Source organism: Vombatus ursinus, unplaced genomic scaffold (assembly GCF_900497805.2).
Source record: "Vombatus ursinus unplaced genomic scaffold, bare-nosed wombat genome assembly UNPS02014841.1, whole genome shotgun sequence".
NCBI classification, from domain to species: domain Eukaryota; kingdom Metazoa; phylum Chordata; class Mammalia; order Diprotodontia; family Vombatidae; genus Vombatus; species Vombatus ursinus.
Genome location: NW_020954619.1, coordinates 2,714,557 through 2,729,967, shown reverse-complemented (window position 1 = coordinate 2,729,967; position 15,411 = coordinate 2,714,557). Strand labels below are relative to the sequence as shown.

General features: G+C 35.9%; 1 protein-coding gene across 6 annotated transcripts in view; it reads left to right on the top strand.

Annotated features, from left to right (window-relative positions):
- The window catches only part of KIZ (kizuna centrosomal protein), a 205,913-nt gene that overhangs the window by 142,210 nt on the left and 48,292 nt on the right, over positions 1–15,411 (top strand). For all 6 annotated transcript variants that reach the window (XM_027840432.1, XM_027840428.1, XM_027840431.1 and 3 more), the window contains one exon: positions 2,048–2,195. In XM_027840432.1, coding sequence (XP_027696233.1) covers positions 2,048–2,195 — 148 coding nt within the window. The remainder of the gene's footprint in view (positions 1–2,047; positions 2,196–15,411) is intronic.

Sequence of the window (15,411 nt, the reverse complement as noted above, 5' to 3'; positions counted from 1 at the left end):
TTTAAATAGAAAAATTTAGTTCTTTTTATAGCATTAGAAAATAAGATGTTTTCTTAACACCTCCCCCAATCACAAAATAAAATACCTGAAATTTTAAATTTTTTTTTTACCATTTTACATATTTATGATTGAATAACTTGATATCTCTGTTCAAAAACTCTATTTAGTTCTGTTTAAATGATTAGCATATGCCTATCTCCTTATAGTCAACCTATTCTAATAATACCAAGCTCCTGGAAATGCTTGCTCAGCAATTAACAAAAGTTCCTTTCATCTTAAACCTCTTTCTTTTTCACTCCTTCCATCTTGTGTTCTTCAGAAAGAAATAACACCCTCTTGACAACGTGTTCCCCTGCCACCTTTTCCATTCCTGACTACTCTTTCTCTAATACTCTCTAACTCATTGATCATGGTTGAGGAGTTGCATTACTCCTTGTTTCTTAGTACCACTTTCAGACCCTCCCATAACCACCTTAACTAATCTCTTTTGAGGTTCACACTACTCAAATTTATCATCCTATCTAAATCTTGATAGCTGCTTTCTGTAACCTCCAGGACATTTCTTTCCTTTCTCATTAAGTTGAATGTACGACTCATAATCTTTCTGTCCTCCCCATCTCCCTCTCTTACACTAGGAGACATTTCTGTACATATTGATACTCCCTCAAATGTCCTGAAGGACCTCAATCTGTTTCTCTTCCACTTGACCTCAGCTACACAGAGATAAGCATACCTTTGATCTTGCCTGCACCCAAGTTTTACAGTTCCATATTTATAAACTCCTAAATTCTTTTATCTATTCACAATATTTTATTATTCCATCTTTCCCTGTGACTTACCACCCCTTATGCTGTTCTTCATTCTCATCATAATTACCATTCCCTCTATTCCTCAACTTTTTCTAGGCCATTACCCTGCAATGTCTACACTCTCCTCCCTATCTGTCTCAGTCCTTTGGTGAATCTGCTCAGCTGCAACCATTCTTTACCCGCTATTCCTTTGCCCCTTTTTCCTTTTGCCTATCACATATTGCCAAGCTTCTGTCCAGGAATACTGCCACCATCTTCCTTCTAAGGGGACCTACTGTGGCTCCAAGGTTGTGGGCTAGGGGAGGAAGGGAGTTGAATTTTACCAATGCTACCTGTATAGATAACTGCTAGGGGTGCCTGGGATACCTGAGGAACAAGCTCTATTTCAGAAGGGGGAAGGTTGGGAGTTTGTACAGTAGAAGAAAGGGGAATGTTGAAGCTATGGTTGTATTTGAGACAAACCCAGATTTGACTGTTAGAGTAAGGATGAGATGCTGCCCATTTACCTACCCTCCGATTGTTTGATCACGTGCCCCTAGGGATTAGTCCTTGAAGGAAAGGGAGGAAAGCCTCCAATGGGACCCTAACCTTCACTTTGGAGGCCATTATTCCAAAGGGAACATGCTTACAGTTGTGAAATACTGTATGCAAGGATTTGTGATGGAAAACCAATTAGAAGGTCCAAAATGGTTTTTGACACTGAATTAAGAAGTCAAAATGAATTTTTAAAAATGTCTACTCAAGTATATGAGAGGATACTAGAGTCACAGTAAGTAATGACCAATATATACAGCTAAAGATGACATCTAATTAAATAGGAAATTACACCATTATCCTCTGGTGTTTCTATTACTTTTGATCTTGCTGTAATTTTTAGCTTTTCAAATATAGTGTTATTAACACTAGTTAATACTTTGTGTTTAGCCTCTTAAAATAAACATAATGTTCTCATTGAAAGAAAATAAACTGATCTCTTTCAGATTATGTACTTATGGAGGGATTAGCTATAAAAACCATGAGACTGTTTTCAAAGCAGCATATTCTGTTTGCAGGCAACGTAATCTAGTAAGACACATGTCCCCTTGTAAAACCAAGATTAAGTTTATATTTTGATTATTATTGTTTTAGAAGCTTGTACTTAGTTATGGGGCCCTTGAAATCATTTCAGGTTTCATTCTATAAGTGATCATTAATCAATGTGACAAACTGATAACTTTTTCTGTATTTCTATTTTACAGCTCTGAAGAACTATTTAACTCTGGCCCATTAAGAGAGCAGTTATCAAAGCATGTTTCTGCCTTAAAAAAACACGATATCTCTCTCAAAGAAGATGTAGCCAAGATGTTTGACGTCTTGATAGCAGAAAACAGTAACCAAAGTTCTGTGGTTAGTAACTTTTGTAATCGTTTTATACTATACTGTTATTCATTTGGGGGTAATATCTAATATCCTCAAGAACTATAGTGGAAAGTATAACAATCAGAAATCTGCAACAGATTTTTGAAGCTTTTTAGGTCATAAAAGCCTTTGTATTATATTTTGTACCCTAGAAGTCCAGCTCTTGACATAGTATCAGCATGAGTCTTTGTGGTAGAACAAATAGATTGGCTGCTACTGCCACCTTTTTATAGGGAGCTCACATTAGGTATTGACCTTGTGAAACTCTGGGGATGGTATAGAATATGATTTGAAAACTACTTTTCTCAACAGAATATAGATGTTCCTTTGTGCACTATAGCTGTTGGTTATTGGTTTGGAGAATACAATAGAACTCAAGATGACTACCACAGATATTAAAGATTTATAAGACCCAAGTTTGGGATTTTTTTATCGTTAGCATTGACCAAAAACTGGAGGCAGGTAAGTGGCTCAGTGGACAGAGCACTGGGTCTGGAGTCAAGAAGACCTGAGTTCAAATCCAGCCTCAGACCCTGGCCAAGTCATTAACTTCTGTTTGCCTTAATCCACTGGAGAAGAAAGTGGCAAACCACTCCAGTATCTTTGCCAAGAAAACCATGATATGGTCCACAGGGTCACAAAAAGTTGACATCTCTGAACAACAACAAAATGGAAAGTCTATCCATAGAAGTAGACCACGTTTTTAGAACGTTCCTGCTATTAACAAATATTTTGACTTGTGGCTTTGATTGATTTTAAAATTAATTTGTTTTGAAATTGCCAAAATTAATTTTCCCAACTTATTTTTGCACATGATTTTACTCATATCCAGAACTAGTCATTAGGATTAACAAATAAGTCAGAAATTAAACATGAAAATGAGTATTATGTCCTTCAGTCTCATCATCTTAAGAGACTATTCACATTTTCAACAATGTAACCATTGGTCAGAATATTGCTCTTTTGAAATTAGCTTTCAGAGACTGTGGCCCATTTCTTATTATCCTCATTGAAGACTTTCTGTTGAAGGTAAATTTGATTGTTGCAAAATCCAGAATCATCTTAAGCCAAGTCTGGTAAACGGTATTGAGCAATGCCATTTTGTGTTGAAAATTAAATGTGACTATAAAGTACCTAAAGTTGATTACCTTACCTAGATCATAAACTGATTTTTTTGAATACAGTTTTAAGAAAAGAGTTCCACAAATGTTTTGAATGATAATTGTATCATTAGAATGACAGTATAGTTTTCCATAGTGACTATTGTGAAGGATAGCAAATCATATTTAACTGTAAATTCCAGTGTTTTACTTTAAAAAAACAGTATCCTTACTTTGTTCTCCACTAAAACCTTCATCATGATGTGGAGGTGACCCTACTTTCTCTGAAGTACACCACTTGAATTGTTAGCTTCAAGTAAGTTCTAGGGACCCAGTAACAGACTACATTTGAGTGAGTTTGAAAAGGTTCATCACCAGAGGATTCACCACCAGATGATGAATTTTTTCTGACTTTAACAATTTGTCAGACATGCTCAGTCTTTCATAATAGCTTAATCTGCTTCAGAAGAAACAGTTCCCACATAGATAATATCATGAATTCCTAATGTATTGAAGCAAGTAGCATTACATTGAAGTCATAGTACATGCATGTACTTTGTTGTGCATCAGATAATGACTACCAAAATCTAATAGAAATAAAAATGAATTGGGAGGAGAAAAATCAGATAGAAACCCTCTCTAGCCAACTGCATCTCTAAAGGAATTGCCTTGCCTGAACTAGCCTCCCTGAATAGCCATTCTGGTTTGCTCCAGGCACCCTCTCTGCAGCTTCACTAGGTTTGCCTTGCCCCACCTGAGGCTAAACCCCTTTAGACAATGATAATCTACCTAAACTCCTTTCTCAGCAATTAATATTCTTTACTCCTACCCTGTCATTCTCTCCCTATCCTGGTGATTCTGAACCTTCACTTGCCATTGTTTCTCCATCCCCTGTTCCACCTATCCATTCAGCTGGTGAGAAAGTTAACTAAATGAATGGTCCATAAATAAAGCTCACCCTAAAGCGATACAGTAAGCAAGCCAAATAGCCCACAAAGCTGAACTACAGACCATGATCCTTGAAATGTTTTGTACTATCTAATAAGCCTACTTCTGAAATTTATTGGAGGTGATTTCCTACCCCATTAATAGATCTTCAGTATTATTTTGTATGATACATTCCTGTATACATTGATAACCTACCAAAACTCATTCCCCATGATTTGATATTCATGTTCATGACCTTGGAAATTCCTTTATCTTTTCATAATCTTTTGTCATTCCTCCTCTCCCTCTGGAGTTTGCAACTCCAAATCCTTTTCTTCTTCCTCAGTGCTACCATTATCTACCATTATCTCCACCTCTGAGTCCTATCCCAGGTTATCAACCTTGCACAGGCTAAATTCTTTTCTCTTCCTTATTGTGACCCAATGTTAAACCAATTCAGATCCATTGTTTCTTCTATCAAGTCCCTGGCCCTTTTAACCTATAAAAGATCTTCCCATTTTCAAACCTCAGACTTGAATTATTCCCGTAATCTGCTCCCTTCACTCCTGCTAATGTGCTGCTGAATAAAGCTGGAGAAAATCATGAAATCATGATAACTGAGTCCTCTACAAGTTTATGTTACATAATTTTAACTGAACCCTCAGTGTGGCAAGCAATCCTTTTATGTCTCACTAATCCATTCACCATCCCACTCACCACAGTGACTTTTTCAAACCTTTTGATCTCTCCTCAAATCTCCCATGACTCCCCCTCCCCCAAGCCTTTCATCCTAAAACCTTGCCTCGTATGGTATTGAAAAAATTGAAGCCATTTACTGAGTGACCCCTCTTAATCCATCCTCCTCATTTCACATCACCAAGATGCTTTCCATGATTATCATGGTTTGTACTCTTTTCTCACATGAAGAGGTAGCTCTTTTTTTTGCTGAGATTAATCTCTCTACATGCACATGTGATCCTATTTTGTCTCATCTTCTATAGCATATTGTTCCCTCCATCATCCCTACTCTCTCACTAATGTCTTCCCTGTCAGTTGACTGCTTCTGCTATCTATAAACATGCCCATGTCTCCACCACACTCAAAAAACCCTCCAGTTTTCTTACACCTTCCTGCTCCTCCCCTCTACTATATATTCTACAAACCAGTGACACTGGTCCCTTTACTGTTCCTGGCACTCAATACTCCATCTCCAGATTCTACATATTTTTACTGCTAATCCTCCATGCATGGAACTCTGTTCCTCCTCATCTCCACTCCCTGCTTTCCCTCACTTCCTTCAGATATCTGCTAAATCATACCTTTTTGGCTCTGATGTAGCACAGTGAATAGAATGCTGCACCTGGAATCAGGAAGACCTGAGTTCAAATCCAACCTAAGGTACTTACTTACTAGTTGTGTGACCGTGGACAAGTCACTTAACTTCTGTTTGCATCTATTTTCTCTTGAGAAAAATGGGAAACATAGAGTGTTCAGGGGGCGGAGCTGAGATGACAGAGTAAAAGCAGTGACTTACTTGAGCTTTCCCCCAAACCCCTCCAGATATCTGTAAAAAATGGCTATAAACAAATTCTAGAGCAGCAGAACCCACAAAAAGAAAGAGTGAAATAAATTTCCAGCCCAAGACAACCTGGTTGGTTAATTAGAAAGGTCTTTCACACCAGGCTGAGAGGAATGCAGTTCAGCGTGGGCACGCAAGCAAAACAGGCCTCAGTGAACCTGGAGCAGACCTCAGAAGACTAAATCACAGGCAGCTGTGGCAGTTTCCAGACTTCTCAACCCACAAACGCCAAAGACAACTTAGGTCAGTAGAAAAAGTCTGTGACTGTGGTGAGAGAGAAGCTAGGTCCCAGCCCCAGTCCTTGCGTACCCTGGGGCAGTGGCTGCTTCTGGAGCTTCTGGCCCACAGACTGAGGGGGAATTGAGTGGCTGATCAGAGTGGGATTACAAGGATCTCTTTGCTTGTTGCTGAGGCAGGATTCTCTTGCTTTGCCTGTGCTTGGATCTGAGTCACAACTCTGGGTGGCAGTCCTGGGGTGAGGAGGAGTGCTGGCATGGTAGAACTTGTAGTAGCAATGGACAGGGAATCCTCTTCACAGTTCCAAGGCAGAAAAGAGTGCTTGTGGTCACTCATAGACCAGAGCCCAGGCCAAGAAAGGAGTAAACACCTCATCCTTGATCATACCACCCTGGAAGAACTGAAAACTTACAGGTCCCTAGGAGTATCTCTGAAAACAGCTGCACAAAACCCCCAAAGCTTGGGACAGTACATTCTCTACACTAGAAGCAGACCCCTACCTTAACAAAGAGTTTAAAACTCAGGTAATTGGCTGGGATCATGAGCAAACTTCACAAAAAGTCAGACCACAGAATCTTTCTTTGGGGACAAAGAAAATCAAAACATACAACCAGAAGAAGACAACAAAGTCAAAGCTCCTACATCCAAAGCCTCCAAGAACCATAAATCAGTCCCAGGGCATGGAAGAGCTCACAAAGGATTTTGAGAAGCAAGTAAGAGAAGTAGAGGAAAAATTGGGAAGAGAAATGAAAGTGATGAAAGAAAATCACAAAAAACATATCAACAGCTTGATAAAGGAGATCCAAAAAAACACACTGAAGACCTTAAAAACACCTTAAAAAATAGCCTAACCCAAATGGCAAAAGAGGTCCAAAAAGCCAGTGAGGAGAAGAATGCCTTAAAAAGCAGAATTGGCCAAATGGAAAATGAAGTCCAAAAGCACGCTGAAGAAAATACTTTCTTAAAAATTAGAGTGGAGCAATTGGCAGCTAGTGCTTTATGAGAAATCAGCACATTGTAAAACAAAATCAAAAGAATTAAAAAAATAGAAGACAATGTGAAATATCTCATTGGAAAAACAACTGACCTGGAAAATAGATACAGGAGAGATAATTTTAAAATTATTGGAGTATCTGAAAACCATGATCACAAAAAGAGCCTAGACATCATCTTTCAAGAAGTTATCAAGGAAAACTGCCCTGGTATTCTAGAACCAGAGGGTAAAATAGAAATGGAAAGAATCCACCAATCACCTCCTGAAAGAGATCCCCAAAGGAAAACTCCTAGGAGTATTGTAGCCAAATTCCAGAGTTCCCAGGTCAAGGAGAAAATATTGCAGGCAGTCAGAAAGAAACAGTTCAAGTATTGTGAAAACACAATCAGGGTAACACAGGATTTAGCAGCTTCTACATTAAGGGACCAGAGGGCTTGGAATATGATATTTCAGAGGGCAAAGGAGATAGGGTTACAGCCAAGAATCACTTACCCAGCAAAACTGAGTATAATACTTCAGGGGAAAAGTGGACATTCAGTGAAATAGAGGACTTTCAAGCATTCTTGATGAAAAGACCAGAGCTGAATAGAAAATTTTACTTTCAAATACAAGACTCAAGTGGAACATGAAGAGGTAAACAGGAAAGAGAAATCCTAAGAGACTTATTAAGGTTGAAATGTTTACATTCCTGCATAGAAAGATGATATTTGTAACTTATGAGACCTTTGTCAGTATTGGGGTAGTTGGAGGGAAAAAATTATATGTATGTATATAGATAGATAGATAGATAGATAGATAGATAGAGGGCACAGGGTGAGTTGAAGATGAAGGGGTGGTATCTGGTGAATAAAATTTAATAGTGAGAGAGGAGAGAAGGAGAAAGGGAGAGGTAAAACGGGGTAAATTATCTCACAAAAAAAAAACAGAAAAGAAAAGGCTCTTACAGTGGAGGGGAAACGGAAGAAGGTGAGAGAATGAGTGAATCTTATTCTCATCAGATTTAGCTTAAGGAGGGAATAACATACACACTCAATTGGGTATGGAAAGCTATCTTACCCTACAGAAGAGGGAAGGGGATAAGAGAGCAGGAGGATGATAGAGGGGAGGGCAGATTGGGGGAGGGGGTAATCAGAAGCAAACACTTCTAAGGAGGGACAGGGTCAAAAGAGAGAATAGAATAAATGGGGGACAAGATAGGATGAAGGGAAATATAGTTAGTTTTTTACAACATGACTACCATGGAAGTGTTTTGCATGACTGCACATGTATAACTTGTATTGAGTTGCTTGCCTTCTCAATGAGGGTGAGTGGCGAGAGAGGAAGGGAGAAAATTTGGAATCCAAATGTTAAAAATTGTTTTCACATGCAACTGGGAAATAAGATATACAGTCAATGGGGTATAGAAATCTATCCTGCCCTACAGGAAAATAGAAGAGGAAGGGGATTAGAGGGGGGAGGGAGATAGAAGGGAGGGCAGATTAGGGGAAGGGGTATTCAGAATCCATGAATCTTGGGGTGGGAGGAGGGATGAGATGGAGAGAAGATTTGGAACTCAAAATCTTGTGGAAGTCAATGTAGAAAACTAAAAATAAATAAATTAATGAATCTTGAAAAAATGGGAAACATACTTCAAAGAGTTATTGTGGAGATCAAATGAGATAATATTTGCAAACCCTAAAATTCTATGTAAATGCTAGGAATTATTATTACCTCCTTCAAGAAGCCTTTTCCAAATACTTTACAAAATAAATAAAAAGTACATTCAGTCTGTTAGGAAGATCTGATACATATCATTACTATCTTTATTCAAGATAAAAAAATTTAGCTACAGTTTTGTTTTTTAGTATTATTGATTATTAGCAACATATTAAACTAACACATTATACACCAAAAAAAGCCTTTTCCAGTCCTCAACCTTAGTCGCTTCCCTGAGATTACCCCCAATTTATCCTGTATATATTTTGTTTTACCTAATTATTTCCATATTGTCTCCCGCATTAAACATTGAGTCCTTGAGAACAAGGATTATATCCATTTCTTGAAATTTTCTTCTTCACCCCTATCTTGTGAAGCCCCTAGTCCTTTTAAGGCTTAGATCAAGTGCTACTTACCGAACAAGTTCGTTCCTGGTTCTCTCAGTTCTTAGTGCTCTACCTCACCTATTGCTTGCTTAGTAATTACCTTGTATTTTTTATATATATGTACATATATATGTGTGTGTGTATATATATATATATACACACATATACATATATATGTATATAGTTATTTACTTATCTCTGAACATATTTTTTCCTCCTACTATAGTATAAGCACTTTGATGTTAGGAACTATTTCAATTTTGCCTTTGTATTCCTATCACCTCACATAATTCCTGGCACATAGTAGGTGCTTAATGAATGTTTATTGAATTGAAAACCATCTGCTAGATGATATATTAAATTTTAAGTCTGGTACATTTATATACTATTTTGGGGGGGGGGGGTTAGGCAGTGGGGTTAAGTGACTTGCCTGAGGTCACACAGCTAATAACTGTTATGTGTCTGAGGCTGGATTTGAACTCAGGTCCTCCTGAATCCAGGGCCAGTGCTCTATCCACTGCGCCACCTAGCTGCCCCCATTTATGTATTATTAAATGAAATTTTTGTTGGTATATGTTTTACTTTTTTTAAACAGAACGTTTTTGAAATATCAGGTCTTAATTTACAGACAGTTGGGGGAATGACAACTATTTGTTCCTTGAAGATATATTTTAGTTTTTTAGTATTTTCAGTCATGTGTTTGCTTTTATACCCTTTTGATACATATATTATTAATATTCAGTAGAGAAACAAGGAAAAATTAATCAGAATCTCTTTGAAGCTCAGCGTAGCCTCTTATTCTCTGTAGATTAATAGCTTGTCATAAGTGATCATTTTATCTTTTCCTTAAAATACTGTAATACCTGCTAAACCAAATTTATGACAATTTAATCTTAAGTTCAGTCTAAGTATTTTGAATTTTTGTTTATTACATATAAAGTAGTTCACTACATAAAAGGATGTCATTTCTAAATGATAGCAGCATGCTTGTTTTTCTTCCTTTAAGCTTTTCCATTTGCTTTAAACTGTGGTAGAAAAAGAGATAATTATGTTTATCCAGGATATATTTCTTTGTTTCCTATGAATTATTGACTTATAGTATGACTCGTGAATAAATATGCTACTTAATAGCATATCATGGTGTATCCTAGTATTCTGGTGTATTAGATGGAGAAGTCAATCACTTTTTAAAAATCTATAAACTGTTAAGTAGTGTGCTCTATGCTTCAGTCAATTCCAAAAAGTAAATTTAAAACTTCTGTAAAGTAAAAAGTTTTTATTTAAGATAGTTGTTTTATTTATAGTCCTTAACATCCAAAAGATAAGATAGTAGTTTTATTTTACTTGTAATTATTTAGGGAGTTCTTAATAGCAATTTTTTTCTTAATTATCAATAATTGGTCTGCCATTAAGCATTTACTAAACACTTGCTGTGTTCCAGGCACCATGTTAAGTACTAGAAATAATAAGAAAGGCAAAGACAATCCCTGCTCTCAAGGAGCTCACAGTCTAATGAATGTCTAAGACAACAGGAAAATGTCTCTGTACAAACAGGATATATACAAGATAAATTGAAGATAATCAATACAGGGTAATAGCTTAGGTTTTTTACTCTAACAAAGGGGGTAATTCAATACCTGTTAACTAATACCAATAAGTAGCTTGATTTTCAGAATTTTTTATGTTTCATTTAACTGTAGTAATAAATCAGAGAATTTGTCTTGCAAGCATTACAAATTCTAATTTAATTTTTTAATCCTTCATTTGAACATTTACTTTAACTTATTTACTTTATTTATTTAAAAGCTATATTGCTATAATATTAGATAGAACTCATTTGGTCATCCAGATTTGGGGATTCTAAAGAATACTTGATTGTATTTTATGAAATGAGTGAAAACAAAGGTTCATTCATTTCATTGGCTTTCATTTGATAGCAATCTTTGCTTATTCATTATGATTTTATTTTAATTTATTCCTGAAATTAAATTTATCTGATGTGTAATACCTTATTTCCAAGGCACTATCAGAGTCATTGGGCTGTACTAAAAAGTACATAAAGCAAGATAACATTCCTCTCAGGACCTTACCACCACCACGTACTTAAGTATTAAGGACATTAAACACATAATTGAAATTATTTGGTTCAGTGCGTTGAAAAAGTTTTCATCTGTTTTTATATATTCCTAATATTCTTGGGAATGCTAAAGTATTTTTCAAATTTTTTAAAATTAATATTTATTTTCCTTAATGTGAAATTTCCTTAAAGCAACTCAGAAATATTTTCTACAAAGATTATATTGGCTACATTTTCCTTGACAGAACTGCACATTTACTTTGTGTATACTTTGTTTTTTCTTACTGGGAAAATGTCACAAGAATGGAAAACGAATATATGAAAAAAGTGAAAAGCAATAAAAGGTGTAGCTAAAATAAGGATTATGGAAAGGATAAGACTATTGCTTGGGACAGATGCCAGAGAGAAGACAACACTAAACTTTTATTTTGCTTTTCATTTTTCTGCCAAGAAGAATGATCTTTGAAGTGGAAAACATGGAACAATAAAGGCTAATAGGAAGGTGATCCGCTGCTCAAGAAGGGAAAATAGTAAGAGAGCATTTACCAACCCTTGATGAGTTCAAGTCACAACTTACTAGGGAACTGAAAAAATTGAGATAATGTGATTGCTGAACCATTGTCAGTAATTTCTAAAAGACAGTGGGATACAGAATTGATACAGCTGTGAAGAAAGGCATTTCCAGTTTTTATAAAAAGAAAGAGTGGAGTCTGTAAACTGTAGTGACCCTAAACTTCTCTTAACAATGTTTTTGTGTATTTATGAGTCATAGAAATTACAGTTTATAAAGAATTAATAATGAATATCATTTAGAGGTCATTGTAGGGGCATATGGTGTAGGTGAGTAAACTACAATATATAATTATGGCTAGGCATGGTGACACATATCTAATTCCTGATACTGGGGAGGTTAAGGCTGGTGGATTACCTGAGTTCAGAAGTTCTAAGCTGCAGTGTATCCACACTAATTCCAGTGGTAGAATGAAAACTCCCTGGGAGCATGGGCCACCAGGCTGCCTAAGGATAGGGGAACTGGCTCAGTTCAGAAATAGAGCAGGTCAAAGCTTCTGTACTGATCAGTAATGGAAGCAAATTGAGCCTGGGCAAGACCCAGTCTCAAAATCATCATCATCATCATCATCATCATCATCATCATCATAACAGGAACAACAAAAATTCAGTGCTATAAAGGATGTTATCAAAGAGATATATTATCAAAAGAAAAAGCACTGGTTATGAGGAGAAGCAAGGGAAATGAGCCCATAGGTTCCAGCGATATTTTCTTCCATATCAACAAAAAATAAAGGAAGGCCCTGAGCTTATTGGGAGGAATGGACAAAAACTGCATAGACTGGGAAGGAGTAGATGTGTTGCTATCTGCATCACTAGAAGAAATGTCCACATCAGTGAGATCACAGTTTCAGGTTTGAGCACATGATCTACTTGGTAGGTGATCTCTAATACAATTCCCTAAGGATCTATGCTTGGTCCTGTACTATCTAACGTTTTTTATTAATGACTTGGAGAAGGCATAGATGGAATGCTCCCTAAATTTGCAAAATGAAAAAAAAAAAGCTAGAAAGAGACCCGTGAGGTTAAAAGCAAAAACAACAAAATAACAACAGAGAGACCATTAAGAAATTTCTCTCTAAAAGTACAAGGAGAAAAAAGAGAAAGTGGAAGTCATATATGAAAAGGTGACAGAATAGGACTGAAATACCATGAACTAAACCTCACACCACACCACCTATCAGTGAATCAATGTGTTTGGGGTTTTGTTGTTGTTGTTGTTGTTGTTTGTTTTTGATATGGGACTAATTTGCAAGGTGGGAAGGTGCATAGAAGGGGAGAAGATAGGAAGAATATAAAGGAGAATGTGTGATGCACTCAAATCATGTCATTGGTAAACAATGAAGGGGTAAAGAACTCTGGAAGAAGTGCTATGGGAAAATGGATGATGTAGCAAAGGAAGTATTGAAACAGAGGTAAGAAAGGGAAAAATCTCAATTCAGTAATGGTGGGGGGTTCCATTGAAGAAGACTCCCAAGGAGAAGAGGAAGACATTCTATAATGACAGTGGGGACTTTAACATCTAGTATTTATACTCTAAAATGGGTAAAATGTGCAGGGATTTGATATTCAGAGAGACCGCAACCTCTGAGAGAGTGTTGTACCTTCATAGATAGCATCTCCCCTTAGGAAAAATGGAATCAGAGTCCCTGGAAGCAACTAACATCTGGAAGAGTAGGAGGACATGAACTCAAAGAGAACATTTCATGCAAATAGGAAAGAAAAAGTCATGAGGAGGACACAGGGTAAAAATGGACCTCATGATCAGGGATTCAAAGTCATCAGCCTCAGTCAGAGAAAGGTCTATGAAACAGGAGAATGCGGGGAACTTGAAGTTGAGGGGAAGAGAGCAGTTGGGAAGTTTCCTTTAAAGTAAATTAAGAAAAAGTAACTGGAGAGACAAAATATTGTTTTTAAAGAGGAACCAAAAAAATCCCAAATTCAGAAAAAAATAGAGTCAAATGCAGGAAAATAGAAACTTAACTTTAAATGTAAATGGATTAAACATACAATCAAATGAAAAAGACTGACAGATTAGATAACAAAATAAAATCCCACAATCTACTGCTTACAAGAAATATATCTACAGAGTAAAAACCATTCATAGGATGAAAATGAGAAGCTAGAAAAAATTTTCCATGCGTCAAGTGCACTCCTCAAAACATAGTACAATCATAATGTCAGCCAAAAACAAAAACTCACAGCATAAACAAGAAAAGCACATGTATGCTGAAAGGAGCTATGGACAACAAACCAATATCACTATTAAATTTATGTGCTCCAAGTACCTTAACATTTACAGTCATAAACAAAGAATTAACTGAATTATAAGAATATATGACAGTAATAAAGTAATAATAGGAGAATTCAATGTCTCAATTTTTGACAAACCTAAAAATTCAATAGAGAAAATATAGAATTCAACAAATTTCTGGAAAAATTAGGTCTAAAAGACTTATGGTATCTTCTAAATGGCACTTCAAAAGAATATACCTATTTTTCAGCCCCACATGGAATTTTGACAAAAATTGACCACATGTTAGAGCATAAAGATATCTGAAATTGTAAAAAAATTAGAAATACTAAAGTGGAAAGTCAAAAATACTTAATACATTCTTTATAGACAGTAAAAACAGTAATCAATTGAGGAAGCACAAAGACACAACCCAAATGGAGATAAAAATGAAAGCCCAAATAATAAGTGGGTTAAAGAACAAATCATAGAAAAATGAATAATTATGTGAAAGATTATAATAAAACAATATGCCAGAAGTTCCAGGATACAACCAAAGCAGTTGTCATGGTAAAAACTGCATATCTAAAAACATACATGAACAAAATAAAAAATGCAAAAATTAGCGAAGTGAATATGCATATCTAAAGATTAGAAGGTGAAGAAATATACAAACCCAAAATAAGCACAAAAGAGGAGACTTAGGAATTAGTAGAGAAATAAATTGTGAACGAAACAGAATATAGCAATGATAACCAAAATTAAAAGCTAATTCTTTGGAAAGACTAACAAAACAATAAACCTTTAGACAACCTGACTGAAAATAAAATAAGCAAGGTAAAATCACAACAAAAAATTTCCTGAGCACAATTATATGCTAATAAAACTCAGAATACAAGAAAAATAGAGGAATACCTTAAAAAATGTTAAATACCTAACTAACAAAGGGCCACCTAGAGAGCTTTAGTAGTCTAATTTCAAAAAAAAAAGTAGATAGAATTAGCTATAAAAGAACTATCAAAGAAAAACCTCGTGTTCCTAATGGATTCATGAGAGAAATATATGAAACTTTTATAGAACGGTACTATGTGAAATATTCTCCCAAACTAAAAAAGCACTCTATCAAACTCATTTTATGAAACAACAAAAATCTTAAATCCTAAACCATGGAAGGATAAAGCAAAGAAGGAGAACAATGGTCCAACATCATTAATGAAGATAAACTCAATTTTTTAAACTAAAACCTGGTGAGCAGACTATCACAATTTTTCCAAGAAATCATTCATTAGGACCAACTTAGACTTATGCTAGGGAGTCAAGAATGATTCAATATTAGGAAAGCTGTAAACATAATTACATAAAAAAGATCCAAAATCACATGATTATTTCAGTAGATGAAGAAAGCA